Source organism: Dermacentor variabilis, chromosome 1 (genome assembly GCF_050947875.1).
Source record: "Dermacentor variabilis isolate Ectoservices chromosome 1, ASM5094787v1, whole genome shotgun sequence".
Taxonomy (NCBI): domain Eukaryota; kingdom Metazoa; phylum Arthropoda; class Arachnida; order Ixodida; family Ixodidae; genus Dermacentor; species Dermacentor variabilis.
Window position 1 is genome coordinate 52302279 of NC_134568.1, and position 19778 is coordinate 52322056.

Sequence of the window (19778 nt, forward strand, 5' to 3'; positions counted from 1 at the left end):
AGCTAATTTTTGTCCCACCGTTATTCGCGAATGTTCTTTTGCGATGAATCTGCATTAAAAAGAACGCTAAATGTACTTTGTAATGTAAGTTTTGATACTGTTGAAAATCTTTAAGCGTTCAGTAAATCACGGCTCTACAGTCTTCGACGCGGTCTTGTCGATTTACTTTCTTATGATTTCGTCGTTTACTCATTCTTGGCAAAAATCCTTCAAATTTTGTTTTCTTGCAGCATTTTATCGATTACTGGTTTTAGCGTTGTTGACATTTGACTACTTAGCACTTGAAGTTATTCCCTGTCGTAGTAAAGACACTTGTGCGAGTAATAACCATAAACACAACGCACAGGAAGTTTTAAACCACACGGACGAAAATGGCACCAGCGTAAATCTAAAGGTACACTCATATAAATTTATCAAACACCAATTTAAGTATTATGTTGGAGTGCTCTAGTTGCAGGGTTTTTGTCGCTGCAACATTTATCTTCCATCTGCGTAAACTATCCTCATACAATTCGCGTACTGTACGACAATAGTGAAGGGCGAAATATTTAGGTGAACTAAAACACGACACTCACTTGGGTATTCTTGTATTAGCCGAGGATGGAAAATGTCGATTTTTCATTCTTGTTTATCCACTAAGTATTTTCCTAGTTGAGAACAACGAAACTGCAGGACACACATGACGACAAAGTGCGACCCTCGACATAAAAGGTCACATGTCATGCAGGTTGTGAAACTGGCTGCGCTTCAGTGAAACTTCACGGATCAGAGCTGTGCCACACAACGAGAGGTGAGCATTTTCAGGGTGAATTTTTCAAAAACTTGGAATACTTTTATTGCTACCAATATATCCAGAGACAAAATTTCCAGGCTTTCCTTTTTTTAGTGACTCATTCATTAACTTGAAAGCGTACTGGTGTCTTCCAGCAACTATGACATTAAAAGGTACCGCTGTGTCTTCGAGAATATTTTCATAATACTTTAGCTATTTTCTCAGTAAGAACTCCTTAACAAAATACATTTTGACCGGTGGCGGTTAGCTTTCATTAGGGGGAGAAAACTTTTTATAACTAATGTAAAAATGCCTGTCTCCTTGCCATTGACAAACATATGAAACCATGCTAAGTACAAACCACGAAATGTGGTTCTTTCATATACATATGTGGGCGACAAGCTTGCGTGAGTATGGTTGAGTTGACTACATTTTGGATGATATACAACTTCGGTAGCTACCTTGGACTCTAAAATGCGAAGTTGTTGCTTAATAACTGTACACAAAAAATATACGGTAGTCTTCCTTATGCTTAACCCTATTCTACAGCGTTGTTGACCTTCAGACAATATTTGTCTCGAAAAACTCCTTCACTCCTGAATTCAACCTGACGCTGCATGTTTATGAAGCTCAACTTATTGAAACAGACGCAAGTGTGTTTTGCATCCATGCTCTAGTCCTAACACTTGCCAGATTCGCGGCTAATTTTACGGTGGTTCGGTGCGATGAAGCAAGAAATTTGCATATTTGCCTGAGGTTGCTTTTTACCGCTTGGGAAACAGCTCTCAAACGCTAATCAAGTTGTCTGCACTGTTTAACAGAAAACAAGTTCACAATTATGCTGCGATTGTATTTTTTTGTTTGTCAGTTTGGTTGTTTCAGTTTTAACCAAAAACGCTAGATCTTCACAAAATTTATGCGTTCTGTTTCGCTCTGGCCGGATACGTCCTCCGGGTCTACAAGTCACTGTGTGACCAAATGTGTGCCTTTTAAAACTGTGCAGCTTATCTAGTAGGCCGGCTGAAACAGTAAGTGCTGCGGAACTTCAACTACATTCGTCGCCTACAGGTGCTGTCTCTTCTTTCTTTTTACATCGTGTGAGAATGAGTGGCCAACGACGCATTCAAGCGCCACAAGTGCCCTCTGTAAACGCATAAGTAAGGAAGGTGACTTTTTGAGCTGTAGATTTATTCTTTAATTTTTGCTTACTGCAGCGAACTCCGGCCAAGTATGCTGCGAACCAAGAAACCTACATCCAGATATCATAAGTTCACGCCGTAATGTTTGAATAAATGAAAACAAAGGCCCTTTGTCGTTTGTGCTTCAAAGTGACCGCACTAATTAACGTGCCCTGCGTTAAGCGCTCTTACGCGCGCCTCTATCCGTCCGTGCATTGTATAGGGTTAATCAGTGGGGGTGGGGGCGGTAAGTGAAAAGGAGACGGAGAATTCGCTTTCCATGACGTTTACCTGCGCAGCGTCTGGAGTGTGCAATATCACAACCGGTGTCATCCCGAGGTAGGCTTTGAAGGTCGTTCCCCTGTACTGTTGAGACACGTCGCAAATTATCTGAAAGAACACTGGACAGAAGAGAGAGAGAGAGAGAGAAGCAAAGACTCGAAACCCGCGCATAACGGGATATAAAGAATGACATCCTGAGACGTTGTGTAACGAGACTGGCACACGCGGCATACCAAGTTGAAAGGTGCGGCTAACTGGGTGCCTCCTACTTGCTGCCCACACCACAGTTGCGCCAGAGTTGCACCACACCATCACCTTGTTTTATGCGTCGTGACAGCTAAGCAATGCTGTTCATTGACCCGCAACCCTGCATTGTAGTGTTCTTGTGCCCCTCCACAATTTCTTTTACCTTCTCACCCTTATAAAAATAAGCATGAATAAAAGATCACCTGTTGCCTCCCTTGCTCTCTGCACCAAAGAATAGTGTGCAGAAAAAAACAACACAGACGCACCTTTACGCACATCCAACGCAATGCTGGAATCTAAATGACGAAAAGCTTGTTCTAGTTCGCGAGGTAGCTGATGACACGCACATGACATCGTCGCCTGTAGCTTTAAGCTGTCCGTGTCAGGAGGCCGAAGGGGACGTATGATGCTCGCCGAGGGAAGAATGTTAACGATAGGTGCATGCACAGAGAAGTATGATGCATATCAAAATACATTTAAGATACGACGTCAAGTTGAAAACTTTTAAATAAACATGTTTTATTTGCTTCTTGACTAATTCGAATAGATTAGATGTTAGAGTGGAGAAAAATTTTAAGAAAGAAGTATGTTGCTTCATTGTTGCAGTTTTCTTTCGTTCTTTTATTTCTATTTTTTTAGAACATATAGTGATAGATGCAACCACAGTGTTTGTGAAACCAAAACTAAAAGCATCGGTTTGATATGTAATCTACAGATGCCGGAATTGCGTAGTATATTTTCATTCTTAAATGTTAATATTAAGTTAAAGAGTTATTTGATAGCATGCAGCCTGTTTCAATCTGTAGTAAACGTAAGATCACACAGATTACGTAAGATGAAATTCAAACACTTTGTTCTCACTCGGAAGTCTTTTCGCGGATCTAAGAAACGGTGGATTGGCTTTCTTCGTTAACAAGCTGTAATTTTCTCATTTATACTACCAGCTACAGTATGGTGAAGTTCGAAGTGCAAACGGCAGGGAAACGAAAGATTTCCGGGAATTAATGAAAAAATAATAAGCCACATTGTGCGAAGAACCCGGTGAGGGGAGTGGTTCAGGAAGTGCATTGAAACTTGGTAATGCTCAGGGTGGCTTGCAGTGTTCTTGTGCCAAGCTCTCCACTGGAAGGAAACAGTCTTTGATCTTGGCATGCTGTGGAACGCCGTCTTGCCCGAATGAATGCTTTAACGGCACGATTAGGCAGAGGGCGACCACGGACGCCTACAGGAGCCTTCCGACTTTCATGTTTGGTCGGTATGACACTCTGTGTCTCAGCAGAAAAGGCGGAAGGGGCGCACTTGATAAGGCGAAACAAGTTAAAATAGAAGCTGGCCTTTACACAATCAAAAACTGTCTTTCAAATCACTGGATGCTGAGGGTAAATGCTACACGCCACAGTATTTATACTGCAGAACGAGGTAGAGATAGAAAAAACGAGGTGCAAAAAAAGGGCGAATCAGGCAAAAACAAGAGTCAGGAAAAATTGAGCTTTGCATCCGGGAGATTTTCGTGCTCTTGAAGTACGCCCTCCGCTAGGGATTACAAAGAACTTACGCGGTGTCATTTTTTCGTCACTCGTTACGTTTCTCCTGTTTCCTCATTGACAGGACGTGCTTCTTTTAAATGACATGATAACAGTAGTTTGACACGGTACATGGACAGAGGTATCACGAGCAAAAATACCCAATAACCACATACCCTGCAATAAAGCTTTGTCGCCTTGATGCCACTTCCTTTCGTCAAGCAGAACATTGCAGGCAAATGCTAAATATGGTTCAATTTCTTCATTTGTAAAGGGAAAAAAAATGACTGACCACTTCTAACCTCTAGCACGGAGAGGCTCAATTCGAGCAGTGTACAATTTATAAGCACCTATACGAACACCGTTCTGCATCACAAAATATGCTGCCTGCCATAATTAATGGGAGATTCCTGGTCTGTCCATGCATCTAACGGCTAGCAAATATGCGGCCACACAAAGCATATTTGCTAGACACGTGAGAACACATAGTACCAGAAATAATGCAGGAAATTTCGGCATCTCGAAGCTACCCTCTATTGTCGCATTAGAAGTTGCTCCGTCTACGTACAGTCATAGTTATGTAATAATACACGATCCATTTTCCCGCTTCGTGTATTATGTGGTAAGGACGGTGATGTGGAGCACTCGGTCTGGTTGCGCCCGTAGTTGGACGAGAAACGAGGAGCGCTACTTGGCTGCTTATACAGAACCGCGGACTTCAACACACGATCTTACAAGATTCCGAGTGATCAGGAAGATAGTTCTACGCCTCTTGATTTCTTTCCTCCGAGTCATTGAATTGGCAAACGTTTCATGAAACGCCCACACTAATATCGTAAGATATGCCGAGGTGGGAACACTTGCTGGCGAAACACGCCAAGCTAACCCCGCCTGCTGCACCACCTTCTCTAGCACAGAATGTTTTCTCAATCAGCACATTTCGCAAGGGGCCTGTAAAAATACTTGACACATTAAGAAAAAACAAAAACGGCTAAACACAATGCTGAAAATGTAAACCACATTGCGTCGGTAGCTGGGCTTGCATTAAAGGGAAGCTGAAGAGTCTGTCGAATTCAATAAGACGCTCATATACGGATGCGGGAACCTTATAAACCATGAAGGTAAAATTTTGGGGGGGATTTTTCACTTAGGAGTGACGCAATCGTCGGTTAAAATTGCGCTGTAGCTCCGCCCCCCGTCGAGCGCCGCGCGCTGCTGCTGACGCTGACGATGCGAGCGGAGACCGGAAACCGCGGCGTAGTGACGTCAACATTGGTGTTCCGCTCTTTCGCAGTCTCCGCGACCATGCCTGACCGGGCTTATTTCTGCGTGCGTGCTGTCCTAATCTGCTTCGCTCGACCCTACATTCCTTTGTTTGTGCGTATATAGGAGTGGTAGTTGACGTGCGCAGCATCAATTGAACTTGTAGGCCGATCATGTCGGCGTTCTGTGCAGCCTACGCTTGCACGAACACCAGCGGCCGCGACGATGTTTCGATGTTCCATTAGTTCCTGCAAGACAAGAAGCTTTCAGCTAAGTGGGAGGCTGCTGTGAAGCGAAACAACTTCAAGCGCTCAAGAACAACAGTGTTGTGCTCTAACCACTTCCGTGACGATTACTACCGGAGTTTATCAATAATGCGTGCTTTGGGTTCTCCTAAAAAAAAAAAGCACGCTGAACGGAAGGTGCTTGTTTATCTCCCACCCTTGACGCAGGTTTCATAGCCAAGCACCGCGAATTTTCTATTCGCACGTGTGTTGTGAAACAGCCTGCATGCAGCTACCATAACGCAGTGCAAGCGTAAAGTTTGCATGTGTAGAAAAGCCTGCTCACGCCAGGACGCTGCGCTCCCCCTTCTCTCGCACACACAGAGAAACCGACCATCTCACGTAGCTTACGGAATTCGCCGGTTACGAGTAGCGTGCGGATGGCGCGCTGATGAAGGTTCTATACTGCACGTGCTACAACAGCCGATAAACTTTTCCCGCGTTTAAACCGTCTGTGTAGATTGCCGACAGCTTTGGGGCAGCGCACAAATGCCGAAGATCGCATCACCGCTTACGTTCTACGAGGAGGCATGCAGGAACATAACACTACAGTTGTTTGCCCGGAAACGTACGTACTGGAACGCTGAATGCAGCTTAGCAAAAAACATACTCGCCAAAGAACATTTCCAACACAAGGAGATGCTAACACTTCGCCTTCGTTCGCGTGGAAAGCAGTGCTTGCACCAGCATTTTTTGCTTCTTGGAGAGGCCGGCTCTTCGCACTCGGCTCGTACATGTAGGGAGTAAAGTATAAACCCCTTACAAGTGATCTTGAACGCGACAGCGACAGCGCGACATGCGAGGCGATGTCTGTCGCGTTCACCCGTCGCCGGCAAGCCGAACTCCACGCGGGCGACGCCTTTGAGCAACGACTTCCCGGTATGAGGGCAGCAATATACGCGCCGAAACTAGCGTGACGCATGCTTTATCAATTTAAGTTGATATATTTTACTGAAGAAGGAGCATAAAATATTTCTGAAGGTCTTGCACTAGGTTCTTATTTTTGCACGTGTAAAATTCAGTAGTTTGCTCGTTCGGTGCGACAAACAGTAGTATTTGAGTTATGTACATCCAGTTTCGGCTTCGCACTATTGGCTAGTCGCTCATAGCATTTCCGGGCGACGAGCGACGAGTTCTGGATTTCTAGAAACGAGCGATCGAGCGACAACACCGAGCGATTTGTTCAAGCGACGGCCCGTTTTGTCGCTCGAAGCCGTCGCCCGTCACCGTCGCGCGCAAGATCGCTCTCGTGGAGTTTGGACTTAACGCCGAAGTCCTCAGAGAAACGCAAGCTCTCGAAATTTTCCATCACCCCCGTCTCAGCAAAACACCGCCAAACTACCTTGAACCGTGCTTCGTGTGAGCGGCAGCAGTTGGTCCGGACGAACACCATTGTTGACGTCCCGAGGCGCCCGACCAATCACAGGCGAAAACGAGGCGCGCGAGCTGGGCGTGTCTGCTGCTGCACTTTTCGTCGAAATAAAATATATTTGCGCTTTCTTTCGCTCAATTTCGATGCGATATTCGAATTCAGAGAGTTGAAAACCATGACGTACTGCTCTTCACTCATTTTTTCTGGAAAAGCTTTCAGCTTCCCTTTTATAACACGATTCTTAACTTACCAGATACTGTTTATGACTTCCAGTGCATGTAGTAACATTTCTTGAGCAGTGATCATAATTTACAATTCGCGAATGCGTTGTTGAACTTCCATATGTGCCCCAATTTCTGCGATCGTTCCTTCAGGAAGTTGAGAAGCGGCTGAATAACGTAGCTATGAGCCCAGTTCGCGAACACCACGGCAAGCAGGTCATCCTTCTCGTGAGGTCAGCCACGGGAACAACGACCTATTCCCGTTCGACTGGAAGGTGCGAATTCAACTGTTGCCCCCGACATCGTGCTATTTCACTCAGAAGCGGCTAAACCCCCCCCCCCCCTGTCTTGAACTACCCCGTCAATTTACGTCATTGTACGCTGGAACAGTTCACTGGTGTGCCTAAAACAGCGCGCAACACAGGTGGGAAACGATAGGATGGGACAAGCGATGAATTATAAGGATTATTTTGTTACGTCCATCTTCTCGTCTAGTCCATGTGTATCATATTCTTGAAATCGCGGGTAAGAGCCACATGGCCTTTTTTAACGCATATTTGCAGGCGGGGCATTGCAGTCGTGTCATCTTCCTATTCCATTCCAAAAATCTGCCGCTTCTCAAGAACTCCTCACGTGTGAGCATCTGACCCCGACCAGTGCTCAGATATGAAAAATAGAGCAAGCGAAAGACAGACAAGAATAAAACAAATGCAACAGGCCCAACAGCCTGTGGTGTCCCCAACGAAATACTTACCCGCTGAAGCGTCCTTGTACTGAACTCTGCCCGCCCATCTCCAATACACGGACACCGTATGCCAGAAAGGTATTAGATCACTGGGTCCGGGCATGGGTCTAAGTGCTTTCCACTGGCTAAACCAAGCGATGCAGGGCCGCACGACGTGCTTCCAGACGAGGTATGCTGCGAGCAACAGGATCACTCGCGCGCACAGTACTTGGAAGCGGGTGTGCGTCGGAGAGCGGCCCAAGATCAGTGCGCTGCCGATCATGATGCGATTCGATGCGTGTACGCTTTGTGGGTATTTCACGCGGAGAGCGCGCTGTAAACGCGCATCGGCTGTCACCGTCGGTCAGGTAGAGAGCAGATCAAGTGAACAGCATAGTCGCACTTTCCCGAGGACAGCGCTGGTTCAGATCATTTCCTGTATTCCTATGAGCCGCACGTCTACAGACTTCACGTCAGCGCACAAGGGGACGACGGCGCTGGCGGCTGTACGGGTCTCGGAGTGGATGCTACACGATGGCTTTAACATTTGTCTTATGCAGGGTTTTTAAAGGTTTTACGCGGATTTATTTTGGCCATATTGGGGGGGGGGGGGGAAGGTGAAAGGGATGCAACGGGAGAGGGCGAATGTTTGCTAAGCGCAATTAAAATGCACCCTCGTTAGGACACCCAGCTCACGTCTTACCGCAAGCCGGGTCACTGAGGGTAGACGTGAGGCAACGGGAAAGAAGAGGTGCTCGTGGCGCCGCTAAGCCAGCACGTTTTCTCGAGAACGCGTTGCTTGCACGTTGCAACCGTCGCGGAATGCCCCCTCCTTCATCTCAAAACGCCCGATGTCCTTTCTCACTTTTTCTTTCTTTTTTTTTTCTGTTCGCCCCCAGCTTCCGTTGTCCCCAGTTGCCGTTTGATTGTATCCAAAATAGCGAAAAGACGGCCATAATTACTTGCGAGGGGCGTCTTTCCCGGTTCATGAACATATTAATTCGCCCAGCTGCCTTTGCTCCAACCTGCTCATATGAGACGGTGACAGAGGGTTAAAGCAAACGCTTATCTTACAAAATGCGGTTGCGTGTGCCGGAGCGCACGCTGTCGGGGCTCTGTTGCCGGGAGCTGGTTCCCAGACATTTCTTTTGTTCCGGCACGTGCTGGAGCGTTTGAGGCATGGTTATGGGAGTTAGCGCCCCTCCGCCTCGTCCACGCGCTTCTCACTGCCTGACTCGCGAACGCGCCTTATCTTACCTCTCTCGCTTCTCGAACCTTGCCTCCTCAGCGCTGTATAGTTCACCGTTGGTCTCCTTGTTCAGGCAAGGAGAAATTGTTCTTTTCATGGTGTGACTTTTTTCTTTTTTTCTTGCATGGTGGCTACACATGTCTGACTCGAACGTCTTTCACGTTACTCGGAGAAACCGTTGGCTGGCGTCTCTAGTTGTGTGCTAAAAAACGAGTGAGGTACATGTCGCGTATAATGAGTCTTTTGTCTCAACGTGACGTTCGCGATGGCCATAACAACAACAACAACAAAAAAAGCGAATGATAAGGGGCTGTTCTTCTCTGTCGCTTGGGGCACCGGCCTTAAAGAGCGGGAATCACCCCTTCGTTGTTCCGCCGCGAAAGAAATGAACCTCATTGGGAAATCATTCATAGATCGCACTGACGTCAGGACGATACGTCGGGAGTGTCTACATACCGGAACTGAGCACTTAGCGTAGACAACGGTCATGGAGAAAACCACTTTACGGCGATTTCTTTTTCATGAATGAAAGGCGTTTAGATTTCGTCATATGAGTTTACCATTGCTTTGAAGCGCTGCCCATTGCTTTTGTTCGCTTCCTTTTACGTCATTCCTTCGCCCTTATTTGACATTCAATTGCCGTAGAAAAGCGGGGAAAAAAATTTCCAGCCATTCCAGTACCGTAAAAAATACAAATAAAAAAGGTAACTCCAGCGACTTCCAAGACATAAAATGAATAGAGGAAGTTTAATGTGCTGTATTACTTTGCATGCTACACCAGTTTGTATAGCCTATTTCTTTGAAAATCATCGCTAAGCCAGATATACGAATTTATGAAACGTACGTCGTTGAGCCATAACCAAATCTGCGGCCCTCTCGCTCAGTTATACCGCATTGCTGCCAGCATATATCCAGAGCAACATGTAGTGCACGTAGCGCAGGTGAAGTGACTAAGACCTCGGCCTAAATTACGGGGGGATGTTTAGTGGAAGATCTGTAAAAAACACGGCCATATAGCTCCATTCTCGTGGAAACTTTAGACGTATGAAAAGTCTAAGTAGGCTGCCCATACTAGGGAAGTGGATGCGGAGCTCTAGGAGCCAATGCATGGAAAATAGTCATGGGGAAAGATGAGGCCGTATCATTGCGAAAGAACACGCACATAGATACGAGTTTTAAGAAACTGAACGTTTGCCGTGGCGTTGTCTACGCTGTACATGTGCCGCAGGTTCGGAGGACCGGAGGACCGTATGCGATTTTCCCATAACGTCCACGGACAAGGGGGAATGGAACAAACCTTGCACGTAGTGCGCAGGTGTATTGCAGGACGCTGCGGTTATAGACGTACTGCGCCCACCGCGGAAGGTTAGAAAAACACCTATACATAAGCACAGCAGAGAAGTGGCTACGTCAGGCGGCTCGACTCATAACTGTAGAAGCGTCATTCAAAACTCATCGAATTGTTCTGCCCTTCCAGCGGCGTTTTCTCTACTTCCTTTTTAAATAAGATGTTGATCCATAAAGATTTTCATAAACAACGGTTAAATTTGTTAATATTCGCTTTTTCTTCCTGTTTGGCTGTTGCCTTGGCTCTTTCCCTTAGTAGATCGCTTAATTTCTCAGCTCCTTGAGACTCTTGTTTCCAGTTGCCAATTTTGCGCGAAAAGTGCTGTACAATTAGGGAAGAACCAGACGAGGTAACGGGTGACAGTGATATTGCTTATGGGGTTAAGAGGAAGCTTTAGCTCGGGTGCTCCTATCTAAACACATGTAAAAGGAGAATTCGTTTTCTCGGCAACCACGGCACCAAATTTCACGAGGTTTGTTGCGCTTAAAAATAAACTCTAGTGACAAAATCTAGTGACCATTGGTGTCTAATTTTTCATTTAGATTGTAAATTTTTTATTAAAATTGGCAAAAAATCAAAAAATTTCAGAAAGCGAAACTATCAAGTTTACAACTCTCTAACTCAGCAAGGAAAAATAATATCACAATTCTGTGAATTGCATCTGATGTCACATCTAAAGGGGCCAACATTCATATGTTACACATGAACCTAAATAACTTCAGTAATATGGAAATACAGCTTTTGCTGAACCCTTGTACACAACGCAATAAATTCACGTAAGATATAAATTGACATATTGAATTTGTCCGCTTTAGAAAAATCTAATGGATGCGGTTTACAGAACCGCGGTGTCTGTTTTTCATGCAAAGCTATAAATTTATAAACTTCGCGCGTCTGTTTCTTTTCGAACTTTCGGGTTTTTGAAAATATTTTTCACGAAAATCAGCTCATAAATCAGAATTTTCTTTCTCTTAATTTGTTTTAAAGAATTTAACTTTCTCTCTCAACTGCAACCAACTTCATTAAAATCGGTCCAGGGGTTATCTCAAAAAAGCGTTTTTGCGTTTTACATGCATTCGAATAGGCCGCGTCGAAGTTGGGCCCGAGCTAAAGCTTCCTCTTAAGGGCTATTGCAGAGTTTGATGATGGACGCTGTTTCGCATTATTTTATTTTCCACCTTCACTTACCAATATCACGGGTACATGGTTCCGAGGATCTGCCAGCGTCGCGGCCAGCCTTCACTCGAGGAAATAATGAAGCAAAAGGAAAAGTTAGACGCAGCTGGTGTTTTCTCCTACCGCAACTCGTTCCTCGAGCATATGGCCAACTGGCTCGAACCGAATCCCTTTCCTGGTCCATGGATCAGTCTAAACAAAGAAGGTTGAACTAACAAAGCAACAGTGATGCGCGTGACAGTTGAATAGGTGGTGACAACTGAACGGATCTCGAGGTAATCGCACTGGCACCAAATCTATGAAAAAACTGGTCTTCACACCTCAGGAGATGCTGATAACTACCGCCATCGAAAGGGAGTGAAAAAGACAGCAAAATGTTGACCGCCGAATAGCTGAGAAGTCTCAACATCGATTTGGCGGCGCTTTAGGAATGTGTGTTGCAAGGATTGGTGGGCTCAATCCCCCGCTCGTAACCAGTTGTCAAGATTGGAGTCTGGCATGAATTAGATGGTAGCTGGCCCATGCCGTCGTCCAACTTATCCACGCTGAGGACGTTGTTGAAGGGAAGGACTGCTTCTCATCGAGAACGAGGAATATGGGTGTATTTACAGTATCTACATAAGGGCGTTGCAGTTCATCAGTCTAGCATGACTGCGAGAGAAAGTGTACTGAGCAGCCGCACAACAGCGGTTTATAAACACTCGGTCCTTCCTCGATCCAACGGTGAGGGAAACGTTCGACCAGTCATTGTAAACGAGTCGCCTCTCTGCGGGCGGGACACACACACTCACACACACTTGTTTTCGCGAGGTTCACTGTCCCCAACCGAGGCCAGACGGGCTTCGTAGAACTCGGGGCTTACATCAGGAGAGGTGCCTTTTATTCCCCGAGCTGACCCCCGCAGCGCGGCCGATTGCCCATTGTCTTGCGTCTTGAACGGCGCGTGGGAAGGGACCTCGAACTACGTTCCCCTGGAGACTCTCTTGTTCATAGCAGACCACGTCGGCGGTGGCGGCTTCAGGCACAAAGCCTGCTTCGTCGAACTCATCTTGGCTCCTGCGACGGAGAGTCGAGGTCGCGGTTATTGTTGACGCCGTGAGGCTAGAGGGTTGCGGTGGCGTTCCACGAAAAGTTGACGCCGCTGTCGCAACTGGCTGGCAAAACTTGCACTTCAGCGGGCCGTTCTTAAGAGTGTGAGGAGTGGTGGCATGGGCGGGGAAGGGGCGATTCAGCGTTTCAGAAAGATAACGCATGCACGATAGATGATTGATGTTGGGCGACAAGATAAGCCCTGAAGGGTGCAAATTTTTTTGGAAGAGTGTATGCCGCGATCTATTGCTTTATTACGCTGGACAGAGATGCGCTCACTGGCATTGATGTGCGAGTCAAAATGCCGGGCTACGTAAGCCAGTTTCCTGGCGCTTGGAATGTTTGCAGCGCTAGCAATGCAGTGGTGGAACAACACTACATACAAGAAAAAGGTCCCGAGGACGGTGTCCCAGGCCCAGAGAAGCGAGCGCGGCGAATGATAGTACTGTGAGTGTCGCAACACTCATATTATTGGTAAAAAATAAAACAATAGAATGCCAGCGTCGTCGTACCTATAGCGAAATTTCGATGGTCATTCGTTTAAATATTTTCAATAAATACAAAGATTTCATTTTCAGACTCATGGCGAAGAAAAACAAGAAACCAAGCACGGTTACCAGTTTTATATTCTGCAAAATGAAGCGGCTTAGTCAGAAAAAGTCTCTTACAGGAGGAGCGCAAAAAATGTTCCAAGGAAATTTTCACACTTGCTATAACTTTTAAGAAGATATGAAAGCTTAGAATATTGCTTGTACCGGGAGACCAATGCAGCTTCTCATAAGACTTTGAAAGAGTATTCTGTTTCTGGAAATCATTTTTGACTAGGACGACAACAAAAGGCTTACCGAAATGAATCATGGAGTCTAGTGAATCCAGGGAGTCAATGTTTAGTAAGTAGGGCGTGAAGTCAACAGGCAATGAAGCCCAATGAATTATATGAAAAGCTAGTTGTTATTTCTTTTCAGTTGCACAAATAATTATGTAAAAGGGGCTATGTTTGCGATAAATATTATACTACTAATAAAGAGAAGAAAAAAAATTCGCCGGCGATCACGACAATCCTTAATGCGAAATTTGAGCGCAGCTCTATGCGTGTTTTCATTTCGCGATATATTGGCTGGAACGGACAATCTGTCTCGTGCGGCACACTGCGAGCGGAGCGAAGTGTGGCGCGACTGCCTCGCTAATCGGGAGGTCGTGAGATGCAGCGTGTAGGTGGGCGCGATTCACAGCAGCTGCCGCACACAGACCTCCCAGACGACGCGCACTACTCCGGCAGCCATGTCGTAGCCATCGTCGCCGCACTACGCTATTCCTTTCACCCTCTCGCCATGTCCTCCTCCTCCTCCTCTTTAATCCTCGCGTCTTTCATCCCCCGCTGCGCTACGTGTTCGCTGTTTCATCTTTCGCTGTACTCGTTCGCTCGGTTACGCCGAGACCGAGGATCGCCGCAGGAACGGGCGTCTAAGAGCTACGCTTTTAAAAAATGAAGGTGGAAACAAGTTACCGTCGGTGGAAGCCGAACCTACAACCTCCGCATGACGCTTGCAATATACCAATTCACATATGGCGGTGGCTGTCCTTCCGTCTACTTGTTTAGGTATTTGCGTAGATGTACTAAACGTAGCCCTAGGAGTGTCAGCCAGCGCCACTCCCGTTTATGACAACAATATGGAGGTACCTTTCAACCACAGGCTTTGCATATAGTACGCTATATTAGGAGCAGATGACATATAGTACGCTATATTAGGAACAGTTGCATGATGCCTCGAGGCAACAACGCTGTCAGAGTCAAGAACTTCGCTAGCATTAATTCTAATTTTTAATAAAGGACGCTTAATTCCACCCATGCTTTTCCTGGATTCATGGCTGCTTCGCTTGATTTGTTTGCTAATGAGAAGTTTAGTCATCACCAGTGATTATGCTTGAGGAAGCCTTAACTTTCCGCATCAAAAACGACCTGTATTATGGTGTTGTGCTGCTTGCCATTAGTGCAATACTTCAAGTGCAAAGGCTTAAGAGAGCGTTTATAGTGTCCCTGCGCTTAGTGTCCCGCCCACACGCCCTCAGTGCTCACTTCCTCCCCTTTTCCTCTTTCTATTCGCCTTCCCCTCACCCCCGTGTAGGGTAGCAAACCGGATGCTCTTCTGGTTGACCTCCCTGCCTTTCCTGTCCTTGCTCTCTCTCTCTCTCTCTCTTGGCACGAGGTCGCGGGATCAAATCCTGGCCACGGCGGCCGCATTTCGATGGGGTCGAATTTCCTAAAAACACCCGTGAACTTAGATATAGGTGCACGTTAATAAACCCCAGGTGGTTCAAATTAATATGGAGTCGCCCGCTACGGCGTTTCCCGTAATCTAATGTGGGATTTGGCGCGTGAAGTCCCATAATTTAATTTTAAAAATGAGCTGTAGCTTGACGAAGAGAGTGAAAGTAAGTGTTAGTCTAGGGCGTAGATAGACGCATGGTTCTGAAGTGCCGCATTAACTGCCCCGAGAATGTTGATTGAAGGTAAATATCCTTAAAATAAGAAACACGAATTAACAGGACAGACCATGGTCCTATTCTACCACCGTGGGCTAGACCACAATGTTCTCCCTTCTGCTTAATGGCGCCGAAAAATAATTGCTTTAATTATACATACTCGTGACTACTGTGAACAACCTAGTCAGATTTCTAATCCTGCGATATACCACAGTGTTTGAGGAGAGTGTCTAGCGACACATGGCAAACTGCATACGCACGCAACGCATGTTGCCACTCTTACTGCTACTGAGATATTTTTAGGTCAGTGCTCTGAAAGAACATTCGCGTCGAAGGCCTCACTCGCGTTATTAAGATTGCTGTGGTTTACGGGGTTTAACGATAGACTTTAACGCCGCCCCTTACCGCTCTATAGTACACGCGCTTTGTTAGTGCTCGTCTCGCTTTCTCTCTATCCCCCCTTCCACTCTCTTTCTCTTTTTATCGCCCTTGACCCTTCCCCCCGTGCAGGGTAGCCAACCGGAAGCACGTCTGGTTAACTTCCCTGCCTTTCTCTGTATTCTCTCTCTCTCTTCAGAGCGCTCGCGCTCCCAGTTGATCCTGCGCCTTAACAATTGTTTATGGGCATCAGCACTTGGCAATGACTTAAATGTCAAAGGTGTGGAATAGTTAGTAAGATAACCTAATATTAGCAAGCCCATAGTGGTGACAAAATGTCCCGCGGAAAAACAAAGCATAGAAAAGGAGGCAGGCTTGACATTCGAACGTTGCTATACCAGACAGGATCTATTCAATATGACTTATCGGCTACATCATAACCAACAGGCCTAAAACCAATAAAACATGCTGGCACGATCACGAAAAATTTCCTGCGCAAAAGTGTTGTGCCTCTGTTCACTGTGAGCCATCAGGAGATCGTGCAATGAATTTGGGCAGCTGGGCCGAAAGGTGTTCACGAGAGTCAATACTTTCTCCCACCGAGCAGCGTTCGTCCCGATGCGCAGCGTCGCCCACAAGGATGGCCCACATCAACAAGAGCAGCACGGACACTTACCATACGTTGCATCCTTGACAGAATTCGATCGGCTCTTTTCCCAATAGGTGCGAATGGAATACCAGAACGGGAGCCCATTGCACGGTCCCGGCAGCGGTCTCAGTGCATTCCACTTGCGAACCCACACAATTGTTGGACGAAGGACGAGGGCCCAGGCTAAGTAGGAGAACACCAGCCACACAACTGTGTCACCCACCAGTTGAAACTTGGCCCGAGCGGTCGAATAACCAGCAACGACGCTCGCCTGCATCGTGGGCACTAACAGAGCAGTTGAGCGTGAGCGCTACAGCAAACAGAAGCTTCGCGATGAGCACCTTGAAACGCAGCCGACGAAACCAGGCGTACTTTTGGTAAAAAGGTTTGACTATTCCCCTCTCTGATGTAAACTGTTTAACTCGGGTTTATCGCGCACAGAAGTTGAACACGGTGTCCCGAAGGCAGAACTGTTCACACCCGTGAAGGAAGCAACACTGATCTGCGAGTGTGGTGTCCGTCAGGCTTCACAGCAAAAGGGCCGGGATGGCGTCGCTCCGCCATATATGCCTTTCGCTGTTGCACAAGTTTTCACGGGAAGATGTCCGCCGCGATCGCAGCGCCTCAGTGCCTAATGATTTTTTTCTCGAGGTTAATAACAGTGTCCAGTCAACGGAAAGATTCTCGTCACTCGCTTTTATGTCCTGTCGTCAGTACACTGGCGAAGACTCCGTGACTGTCGTTGATGGCACTGTTGTTCATCGGCACCTGCGTCATTTTTATTGAGAACGGAAACTCGCGCATGTCTCGCACTCTTTGCCGCTCGGCGCATTTGACACCGGAAATGTGTTTTGTTCACGTGAGAGTCATTTTCCTTATCGCACGTAGCGCGGGAATTCCTGCGAGTAGCTGAGAACGAGCTTGCCATCTGCTAATTAAAGCCGTTTGCGAGCGAATCGCTCTGTGCCGTACAGAAGACAGCATGTATTGTTCTTGTGCTCAGCCCAGGGCCGACGTCATCCAAGGCGAAGGCACGAAGTCACTCGACTTTGCGTAAATGGGCTCGCTCTTCCCAAGCGATGATGCCTCCACTTCGTCTAACCTGTTATTTGGAGCCCCGTCCGTCACCGAGAGCGTCGCACGCTCCTCGCTATTGCGCTGTGTTCGTGGGCCTCGCTTATGAAACTGCGTGATCACAGAGCCTATATAGACTTTTGTAATTTTTTTCACGCCTTCAGCTTTGGGGTGTCCCACGTTTGCGCTCTTGAACTGACACTTACTTTCCCGGTGGGCGCACTTGTGATATTTTTGAGTAACATTGCTTCTTTTCTTCTTTCTTGTGACAAGAGGACCCTTGACGGCCATGGCTTTAGGAGTGTCAGTGAGGCATATGCAATAGGACAAAAAAGTAATTTTACATTGTCATCATTGAAGCCCACCTTTGAAAACACATGTGACCTCTATTGCCTAAACTGAGCTTTCGTTGTGTCTGGCGCTGTCCTGACCTCCGAAGAGACTGTGCTCACAGCCTGTTTATATATGCAGACGGAAATATTACGTAGACCGACGAGTCCTTAATTTGTTGCTGTTCTTTATTGGCTGTTTTGATTTTATGGAAGGAGATGTTGGCACATAATTACGGAACCGGCTACTCCTTGGCTCTTGAACAGCTGGTACTGTTAGATGTATAGTTTTGTGTACTTTTGTGCATTGTTTTCCAGAAGAAAGGGCAGAAGAACAGTTAATGGACACTGAACGACATTATCATATAGCAGTTGAAACAACACCACCTTACAATGATACTCTCCAGCCAACAATGCGAACATCAACAGTACTACATGTTGCTTTTCTCAAGGCAAAATTAGTAAGGGAAGCCGGCACAGGTTTCTCACACAAATATGAAATTGCCCTGCGCCAGAAACATCGACAAACTAGACGTCAAAACAAGCTCCGATGTATCTCTGTAGGAGTGCTTTTCTCGCAACCTATACTCGCAGTAAGTAAAGCAGGGAAAATATTTCATGACGCGTGTTTGAGGGCCATAATAATTTGGTTAAGATATGGGAGAGTGCTCATGCCTCCTCCATTTTGGTGTTATTGTAGGTGTGCTCTCTGGTTTATAATTTCCTACCGGATATTCGTCAAGTGAGAAGGGCTTCTGCGACATTTATTCGGAGTACAACGTGCAGTTTCTGCAGTCTCACAGGGAACAGGGGCACACGATGACAGTGTGACAATTGGAAAGTGTGGCAAACGAAATCGGTGAAAATCATTCGTGAAAGCTGGCAGCATATAACTACCCTTATGGCGATTGAGCCACAGTACGTTCAGGTTAGAATTGAGTGATGCAAGTACTGAGCTTCATAATTTGGTATGCAAAAAAGAATAAATAAATAAATAAATAACATTACAAGTGAAGATGCCAACAGTAGATTGAAACTAAACAAAGTCAAAATGCATTGAATTCTGTCATTTTAAAAGAATTATTAACAATCGCTGTGCTTTGCATTGGATTGCACCAAACTAATAGAGGAAATTAACAAGACGCGATGACATGCCACTAGCGCAGATTGAAACCCTTTCTTCCAGATCTTACGCTTGACTTCATGAAATTTCCCACGTATTTGTGTGCCACCTCATCATCAGACCGTTAACATCCATCGCTGCCCACAATGGCGCAGAATACTGAACATGTTCTCAAACCACAAGCACTATGTAAAGCAGCAATCATCTGGTTGGAATAGCCCCTTGTGCTACTTATGACTTAGACACTAACAGATTAGAAATCTGCGCAGTACAGGTAGCCGTGAACAATCACTCAGATGAGGGGATATTTAAATCAAAGCAAGGCAGAAATTCTTTGGGTGAACAAATAAAGCAGCTAGCGTCTGTGAGCCCAAAAGAATGCGAACACACCGTTTCACAGTGAAATCTCGTAAGGGCTTCCTCCGCTTAGTGGTTGTCATGTCCTTCGTAGCCACCCGTGTCCACCGGTGACCGTCATGTGAATCTTAATCTTGAAGCGAATCGCAAGAAGTTTATGATTGAATAAACGATGAAATGTTCAGTGTCCTGCGAAGATTCAGTTATCGGACTCACAGATGGTCAGTTGAAGATTTCACCTCTAAGAAATTCCGCCGATTCTGCAGCAGAAAAGAACTCTTGTGATAACATAACTGGTACCTATAAGTAATGGACAACCCGCCGTGGTTGCTCAGTGGCTATGGTGTTGGGGTGCTGAGCACGAGGTCGTGGGATCGAATTCCGACCACGGCGACCGCATTTCGATGGGGGTGAAATGCGAAAACACCGGTGTACTTAGATTTAGGTGCACGCTGAGATTTCCGGAGTCTTTCACAACGGCGTGCCTCATAATCAGAAAGTGGCTTTGGCATGTAAAACACCATAGTTTAATTTTTAAGTAATGGACAGTACAGTGAAAGGAGTGTTTCAGGTTGTAGCCAAAGTTTCGACAAGGGTACTTATCTTTATCAGGGCAACTTTCAACTCAAATACAAGTTCTCTTGTCGAAACGCTGGC

General features: G+C 46.2%; 1 protein-coding gene across 2 annotated transcripts in view; it reads right to left on the minus strand.

Annotated features, from left to right (window-relative positions):
• Positions 1-16957, minus strand: part of LOC142577926 (cytochrome P450 4V2-like) — a 34925-nt gene extending 17968 nt beyond the window's left edge. Inside the window, exons 1-2 of one of the 2 annotated variants that reach the window (XM_075687374.1) lie at positions 16266-16957; positions 2242-2351 (exon numbers count right to left, since the gene is read on the minus strand). In XM_075687374.1, the coding sequence (XP_075543489.1) occupies positions 2242-2351; positions 16266-16515 (360 nt within the window). In that variant the 5' untranslated portion in view covers positions 16516-16957. Of the gene's footprint in view, positions 1-2241; positions 2352-7895; positions 8410-16265 lie in introns of those variants that run through there. The other variant, XM_075687366.1, reaches the window with a different exon arrangement.
• Positions 16958-19778: the final 2821 nt, after the last annotated feature.